The sequence below is a fragment of the Peromyscus maniculatus genome, chromosome 8 (genome assembly GCF_049852395.1).
Source record: "Peromyscus maniculatus bairdii isolate BWxNUB_F1_BW_parent chromosome 8, HU_Pman_BW_mat_3.1, whole genome shotgun sequence".
NCBI lineage: Eukaryota > Metazoa > Chordata > Mammalia > Rodentia > Cricetidae > Peromyscus > Peromyscus maniculatus.
In genome coordinates, this window is record NC_134859.1 from 53,707,902 (window position 1) to 53,716,461 (window position 8,560).

General features: G+C 54.4%; 1 protein-coding gene across 1 annotated transcript; it reads left to right on the plus strand.

The window, feature by feature from the left end:
• The first annotated feature begins 4,305 nt into the window (after nucleotides 1-4,305).
• Nucleotides 4,306-8,157, plus strand: Vamp2 (vesicle associated membrane protein 2). The gene is made up of 5 exons (XM_076542661.1): nucleotides 4,306-4,436; nucleotides 4,979-5,099; nucleotides 5,555-5,713; nucleotides 5,803-5,854; nucleotides 6,451-8,157. Coding segments are annotated over exons 1-5 (351 nt in total). The 5' UTR covers nucleotides 4,306-4,434; the 3' UTR covers nucleotides 6,468-8,157.
• Nucleotides 8,158-8,560: the final 403 nt, after the last annotated feature.

Sequence of the window (8,560 nt, forward strand, 5' to 3'; positions counted from 1 at the left end):
GTGATTAAAGGCGTGAGCCACCACTGCCCAGCTTCTTCTTTTTTTTTTTTTTTTTTGGGGGGGGGGGTTTGGAGACAGGATTTCTTTGTGTAGCTCTGGCTGTCCTGAAACTCCCTCTGTAGACCAGGCTGGCCTCAAATTCACAGAGATCTACCAGCGTCCTGACAACTTTTTTTTCCTCACTATGTAGCCCTGGATGGCCTGGAACTCAATTGAGATCTGACTGTCTTTCCCTCTTGAGTGCTGGGGTTAAAGGTCACCACCACTCCATTTATTTATTTATTTATTTATTTATTTATTTATTTATTTATTTATTTATTTATTTATTTATTTATTTATTATGTATACAGCATATGTGACTGCAGGCCGGAAGAGGGCACCAGGTCTCATCACAGGTGGTTGTGAGCCACCATGTGGTTGCTGGGAATTGAACTCAGGACCTCTGGAAGAACAGTCAGTGCTCTTGACCTCTGAGCCATCTCTCCAGCCCCTATATATTTATTTATTTTGAGTGTCACTTAGAATACTCTCCACTGAGGACTACTGTTCTGATCATTTTTATTCATTGTTTGCCATATCCTGACATGGTGTTTGTATTTGGTTAGGGAAACTACACAGATGAATCAGATACCATTTAAAACAGCTCTGTGCCATGACATGGGCTTGTAATCCCAGAATTCAGTAGACCAGCCTGAACTATACAGTGAGACCATGTCTCAACAAAGAAAGGGCCTAGTGGCATGACTCATCAGGACCTGCTGCGAAGCTTGATGACCTGGATTCAGTCACCAAACACGGTGCAAGGAAAGAAAAGCCTACAAGTTGTCCTTTGATGATCACATGTGGTTCCCCAATAACGAATGCAATTTTAAAAACAAGTAAGATAGCCAGGGCATTGTGGCGATCACCTTTAATCCCCGCACTCAGGAGGCAGAGGCAGGCGGATCTCTGTGAGTTTGAAGCCAGCCTGATCCACATAAGCGAGTTCCAGGACAGCCAAGACTATTACAAGGAGAAACAAAATAACACCCCTGCCCCCAACTGTTGCTTTTTCTTTCCCCCAGAACTGAGGACCGAACCCAGAGTTTTGTGCTTGTTAGGCAAATGCTCTACCACTGAGCTAAATCCCCAACCCCACAAGCTGCTACTTTTTATTGTTTATTTATGTGGCTGTGTGCTAGAAGAGGCTTCGGGTCCCCTGGAGCTGGAGCTGGAGCTGGAGCTGGAGGTGGTTGTGATCTTCCTACTGTGATTGCTGGGAACAGAAGTCTGGAAGAGCATCAAGCTCCACTTCCCCAGCCACAAGGTGTGACTTTTATGTGCATAGGTTCCCCTTCACTACAAAAAGACTTGGCAAAGAAATACCGTGTTGCCCCATTCTACGGTAGAGCTTTTGCTTAAAATGCACAAGACCCCGATTTCAGTCCCCTACATTGCAAACACGAGCACAAAATCAAACCAAACCTTCCTGTATGTGAAAAAAAGAAAGTTAACAGATGGAACCAAAACAAATAAAAAAAAGTCCATCAGAGCATTGCTCTGAGCCCAGATGTGTCAATAACATGTCAACATGTCAAATGTTGTCAACATTCATAAGGGTACGGTGCATAATATAGCAAGGAACTGGAAACATCTGAAAGTTGAAGAGAGCTGTGTTGAGGGGACAAACAAGGTCCCCAAAATTAATGACTGTTTCTCCGGGTTTGACTCTGAGGATCGAAGGAGTTCATGAGTCATCATGGGATGATCCAGCCTCCCTTTCACCCCAACTTCTAAACCAGGAGTCCTGTGAAGAGGAAAAAACAAAACAGGCTTTCTTTTATATTTTCCATTTTTGGTCTTATATTTGAGGGTTTTGTCAACTCTTTTTAAAAAGTATCTATTTTTATGTGTATGGGGGTTTTGCCTGCATGTATACCTGTGCACAGTGGAGTCCAGAACCCTTGGAGTCCAGAGGACCCAGAGGTGGTGGGATCCCCTAGGACTGGAGTTAGAGATGGCTGTGAGCTGCCATGGGGGTGCTGGAAACTGGACCAGGGTTTTCTGGTACAGCAGTAAATATTCTTAGGCACCGAGCCATCCTCTCTCCAGGCCCCAGTCTTTGGCTTGTTTGAGACACTATCTCATTTGGCAGACTGGTCTTAAACTCCGGATTCTCCTCCCTTCACCTTCCAAGAGCAGGGATTATGAACATGAACCACTAAGTCTGCAAAGAGCTTCAGGAACTGGGCCTACCAATTCAACCATCCCCGGAAGCAGGCAAATGTGGACAGCGTCTCGGTTTCCCAAATACTGTATGTGCTTTTCTCCAGCTCGTCTGTTCTGAGTCTCAGTTCTACCTGTTTGCAGAAAACATTCTCTACACATTTCCAGGTGAACCCGGTCAATCCACCGCAGCCTCCTCCCGCCCCCAAGCATTGATCTAAATTTAGAATTCCTTAGCACCGCAGCGAAGTGGCATGGCCTGGGCTGTGCCAGGACTGGGACAGTCCTCTCTCGAAGATGAATCCTACTGGGTCTTTTCACACGTACCCTCATTTCACTCTGCTGCTGCGCTGTCCTCAGAGTCCCCCGGGAAGAACAACTTTCCCAGCAATATGCCAAGGCCTAACCTCCCCAAATTTGTCTGTGACTCTGGTCCCTTCCATATCCTCTGCCCTCTGTGTTTGGCTAGGCAACATGGGCATCATCCCTAAACCAAGGGCTAGATCTTTCTCTTAGTCGGCCGAGTGCTGGGCTGTGTGGGGGCCTCCGCTTCCAGTTACCCTTTCCCACTCTTGAGGACATTTCCTATCCAGACACCAAAGCACTGAACTTGAAATAATGGAATCTGGCATCTTTGTTCTCTGACTAGAAAGCCGAGTGGTTTCAGGGACAGAAAACAAGAGCTTCCCAGCTGCTCTGAGAACCCCCAAAGCTGTTCTTTTCCTGAGCTCAGCCTCACAAACACCGGGCTCCTAGCTTCTCCAGGGAGAGGGAGGCAGCCAAGAGTGAATCCTGCACCCAGCACGCACTCTCCGGCTCCCTCACCTCCCCCAGACAGCTGGGAAATAACACCTCTCACGACACAACCGGTCCTGGGGCTTCTGCTGGGTGGGGGTGGGGCACTGCAGCACACGAGCGCTCACACCCTGGAGGCCCTGGGAAGCCTGGAGTGGGAGGAAGGAAGCCAGACCCTGCCTGTCTCTGAGATGAAGGCTCTCTTAGGGCTGTAAAGAGTACTCCCACCTCAGGGCCGCCAGTCCTCCCCTAAAATGCCTCCTTCACCCCGGAGGCTTGCTAAATAGACAGCTGGCTCCCTGGTCCTATCTCTAGATGCAGGATGGGAGTGTGTACAGCTGCTGTGTCTGTTTGGTGTACTTAAAATGGAGCAGTCAGGGATGGACCAGGTCTAAGATAATCTCCTATTGTCTTATCTAGATCAAGCCATTTAATAAATATTTATTGAGCGTCTACTTGGGCCCAGGGAGTGGCAGTTGGCTGTCAAGGTCATGTCTGCGCGGCTAATCTGCAGGTAAAGCAGCGCCTACAACATAAAAGCACCACAGGTGCCACTCAGGCCCTGCTAGAGTCAAAGCAGAGGCTGGGCAGTTGACCCCAGTCGGGGACCAGCCTGCCATGTGACACCGCACCACCACCAGGCAGCCTTTGCCCTTCCTGGAGTCTCTGGCTTGTTTAATCTTCGTGGGGCCCAGCTTTGACTGCCCAGCACACCTGTCCGAACACCCAGCTTGCACAGCTCTTGGTGTGTGTGTGTGTGTGTGTGTGTGTGTGTGTGTGTGTGTGTGTGTGTCGGGGGGCTTCTGTTATTCCTTTTGCTCACACCCTGCTGGGAAATCAGGGGCCCCAGAGCTCCCTCGAGTCATTCAGTTTGCAGGGTGACGGGTGAGGTCCGTCCTCTCAGTTCCCCTCCATCCAGCGTCAGGGTTCCAGGCATCATCAGCATCGCCCTGGCACCTGCCTTGGTGGTCGCTTCTCATCTCCCACCCTCCACCCTTGCCGGGCGCTGAGGGCGGGTCACCAGGGCTCGGGACCGGGTTGCAGGGTGAGACCTTAGGCTGTGTGCGGTCAGGACCTGAGGACCCGCTTCGAGGGATGCGGCGAGATATGGGGTCTAGGGGCGAGGTGTGGGTCCCCGGGGGGCGGGTGGCAGATGCCCTGGGGGCCGGCGGTGGGTGCGTGTGCGAGCCGGGCCCCCCGGGCTCGGGCCGGCAGACGGAGCCCACCGGACGGACCCCGGGTCCCGCAGCGCCCCGCCCCCGCGGCCCGCCGGCGACGTGTCGCCTGCCGCGCCCCGCCCCCGCCGCAGTGCCCGGATGCGGGTGACGTGCGGCCGCCATCTTCCAGTCCCGGGCAGCCAGCGCCAGTCGGAGCCAGCGCGAGCCGCCGCCGCCATCACTGCCTCTGCCAAGTCCTCTGCCCGCTGCCCCCGCCATGTAAGCCGCCCGCCCGCCCGCCCGCCACTCGCCACCCGCGGCGTCCTGCCCCGCGCGGGCCGCCACCCCCCGAGGGGTGGCCCGGGAGGAGACACGGGGGGGGGGGGGTCCCGCCCGCGCCTCCCGTGCCGCCGACCCGGGCTGCTGCTGCCCGTGACTGCGCTTGGACGCCCGGAACCGGTCCCGGGCGGTCTGGCGCGGGCGATGGCCCCGGGGGGGGCGGGGGGAGAGAAGACCCGGCGTCCGCCCGCCCGCCCCGCCCCAGCCACCATGGCTGTCAGTCATCTCGGGTCGACCCCGGGCAGCGTCTCGGAGGTCGCTTTCATTTTAACAGGCGGGGAAATTGAGGCACGGGGAGGGTCTCTCAAGGTCACGCGGCGCAACCGCAGCGGGGCGTAGAGTGGCCGGGTGCCCCCATCGGGTGCCTTTCCTCGCGCAGGGGAGGACTGGAGGGGCGAAGGGTGGACAGGTGGATGGGTGGAGCCCCGGCCGCGGGGCCCGAGGCCTCGGGCCCTGCATCTTAATCCGTTTCTCCTCCTTAGGTCGGCTACCGCTGCCACCGTCCCGCCTGCCGCCCCGGCCGGCGAGGGTGGCCCCCCTGCACCCCCTCCTAATCTTACCAGTAACAGGAGACTGCAGCAGACCCAGGCCCAGGTGGATGAGGTGAGTGTGTGTGTGTGTGTGTGTGTGTCAAAGGTGCAAGACGAGAGGTGTGGGAGCCCATCTTTTACGCTTGTGGGTTTTGGGTCCGAGACCCGCCGAGCCCCATCTCTGGTTCCCTGTCAGCATGCACTTGGAAGGGCTCTGGGGTGGTGATCAGTTGTGCTAGCCTGGGGTGTGCCAGCTGGGACCGGTGTGCTCTCGCCATGGGCTGATCCAGTGCCTATAGAGAGGGTGCTGCTGTGGCATCTGAGGTGTATGGCTGCAGCATGCCCCTGATGTGTGCTCCTTGCATGTCCCCCAGGTGTGCTAGGCATGTTCTGTGTATGTCCTTGGCATGTTAGCCTGGAGACATCGGGGTGCATGTTCCATGTGTGGCACAATGGGCCCATGTTCAAGAAGTGCCCTCCTTGAGGCGTGCCTTGGCACACCCCCTGCCTCGTGGACCCCTCCCCCAGGTGGTGGACATCATGAGGGTGAATGTGGACAAGGTCCTGGAGCGGGACCAGAAGCTATCAGAGCTGGATGATCGTGCAGACGCCCTCCAGGCAGGGGCCTCCCAGTTCGAAACAAGTGCAGCCAAGCTCAAGCGTAAATACTGGTGGAAAAACCTCAAGGTAAGGGGAAGGAGATGGGGACAGGCAGGAGGGCTGATGGGTGGCTGGGGGCCACCACTCGGCTCATTGACCCTCCCTCTCGCTCCTAGATGATGATAATCTTGGGAGTGATTTGCGCCATCATCCTCATCATCATCATCGGTGAGTGGGGCACGAGTGGCCAGGGCCCTTTCCCTGGAGAGGTAGAGGTTTTCCCCGTGGATTCTGGGTTTTGAAGGTCATTAACCTAGTTTTCACTCTTCAGCGAAAACACATTTTGCTGCTATTGGCAGTTCTGATTTCATGTAGAGCCAAGACGCTTGGCTGTTGTATAGCCTGACTTTGCCTGGTTCCGGGTAATTTCTGTTAAGATTTTTGAATACAGGACTACTGGGTGGGTCTCTGGCGCTCCACTAAAAACCCTTCGGGCCTAAGAGCCCAGTCTGGGGTCCTAGAACTGGGGGACAGTAAGGGTCGAGGGGCTTGGACGTGACCAGGAAACCAACTACCCCACTGGTTGAGGGTTTGTAGCCAAATGCCCAGTGGATGAAAGGTTTTGTGCCCCTTTGTCCTATCGCGGAGTTTACGGGTCATAATGCCCACTTGTCAAGTCCCTTTGTTCTCTAGATGAAGAAACTGAGGCTGAGGAGGGTTATCAGCCAGCTGGGGGTGGGGGGTTTGGAGCAGGGCCGGGCCTGACATGCCGCTTTCTTTCTCTTTCTGCCCTCCCTCCGCCTCCTCTTTCCCTCTCTCCACAGTTTACTTCAGCACTTAAATCCCTGAGGAGTCTGCCCTGCCTAAGAAGGGCCTCTCTCCCACCCCCAGCCGTCCCTCCACCTCTCAGCCATATCTTTCAGCCCCCCCTCCCTCGGATCCGTGTGTGTGTGTCCGTGTGTGTGCCCCCTGTAAATAGCCAGCTGTTCTTTATACATATATAATATTATATATATTTGGTCTGTTTGTAGTTTTATTACTAGAAGATTTTTTCCGGTTGTCCTTAACACCCCTCCTGAGGTTCCTCTCACCTCTCTCTCTCACCCTCTGCCCCTTTCCTCCTTCCCTGACAGCCCCAAGTCCCCCCATTTGCATCCGCTATGCAATAGCCCCTTCCTCCTCCCTTGGATTGAACTGATCCGTCCCCTAGCTTCCCTGGACAATTCCTGACCCTCCAAACAAAAAGCAAACTCCGCAGAAACAAACCACAAACACTCCACCTGTCCAGGCCGTCCTAGGTTACATCTTTGTATCCCTTGGAAGGCTCTGAGACTGGTCCCACTTGGTCCTAAGAATCCCAAGGTTTTCTGGGAGCTTCCAACATTAATTAGCATATCATTTGCATACCAACGTGTTTTCCGTTTCCTTCCTTTTTGTTCCATCTCTTCACTCTTCTGTGTTTTCCTTTCTTTTCTGAAGAGTTAGTCTCCATTGGTCCTCTTATCACATTTCATTTGCACGACATTACCTGCAGGTGGTGGGGAGCCGGGCTTTTGGGGAACCAGGCTGCTCTGGGCCCCAGAATTGCCCCCTCCCAGCCCTCTAGTCTAGTTGACCTCCCTTACCCTGTTTTCCAGACCTCCTGCCCCTCCTCTCCCCCCCCAGCTGGTGTGTAAGTGTCTTGGAGTTCAGTGTGTTATGATGGACCAATAATTCTGCCACTCGGGGTCTCTCCCTACATTCCTGCTCCCCAGTTTTCATGTGGGGCACTCAACTGACATTCCCAGGGGGTCTCCCTCCCTCCCATCTGCCTGATCTGCCTCCTCCTCCCACCAGGAGGAGCGGGGGCTGACCACAATCTGACTCTTGGAGGAGGGTGGCTCCAGTGTGTGTGTGTGTCATCACTGCCTTGGGGAGAGTAGAACAAGACAGAATCCTCCCAATTCCTGCCTGAAACCTCTGGCCTGATCCTTGCTAGAGGTTGGACTGAAAACTTTCCTCCCCAATCTGGGGGTGGGGTGTTGCCCCCCATCACTGCCCAGCTCCTCAGACTGCCCCCCTGTATTCAGGGTGGGGGTACTAGTCACTGCCAATATGTGTATGGGACTTGCTGGATGATGGGGATCCTCGCCTTTCTCCAGGGCTGTTGAGCCCAGAAAGAGAGGGGGAGAGAGAGAAAGAGAGAGAGACTGCAAGCTATTCCCTTTTTGGGTGAAATAATAGAAGAAGGATCTAACCTTTTTAAATGGCACAGTTTTAAGGGTCTGAGGGTACAGCCCCTTAGCCTGCCACTGGGGGGGGGTGTCCCCAAACTCTCCCCCCCCACACCAGGTTTTCTGTGTGGAGGGGAACCAAGGAGATCTAAACTGTGGTGTGAAAGGGTAGGAGAGATGCTGGGGGTGGGGGTGCTTGTGTTCTAGACCCCCAATATTATCCCAGTGTCCCCTGCCTTCCTTCTTCCCCTACCCCATGCCCCCAATTCTGTGGCGCATCCAGATTGTGAAAATGTACAATAAACGTGTAATGAGTAACCAGGTGGTGTCTACAATCTTTTTCTTAACCAGTAGTAAGAGTATTGGATCTTCAGATATAATGAGTGGTTGACAAGATTCATCGGGAGGAGCTGGCCTGTTGCTGGAGGCCCTGACCCCAGCTGGGCCCTTGCAAAGTGTAATTCCCAAAGTGGCCATGTGGGGCACCAGGAGATTAGAAAGAGCCAGTGAGCTCTACAGCCTGGGGTTCCCAGCTCCTCATCTCCCTGGCCTGGAGTATGATGCTACCTGCCACTGCACTCCTTTATCTCGAAGTTTCACTTCTGGCTACCCCTTCGGCTCTTCCACAGCCGTCCACTCCTGGGCCGCTTCTGTGGGAGCGATTCTTCCCCTTTCCAGCACAGCGCCAGACAGCCAGATGGGCTAATGAATGACTGAAAGG

Bases quoted from the DNA above. Each gene is read 5' to 3' on its own strand.
- Vamp2 (XM_076542661.1), top strand. The intron at 5,100-5,554 runs GTGAGTGTGTGT...CCCCTCCCCCAG, and splicing joins CCCAGGCCCAGGTGGATGAG to GTGGTGGACATCATGAGGGT. The intron at 5,714-5,802 runs GTAAGGGGAAGG...TCTCGCTCCTAG, and splicing joins ACTGGTGGAAAAACCTCAAG to ATGATGATAATCTTGGGAGT.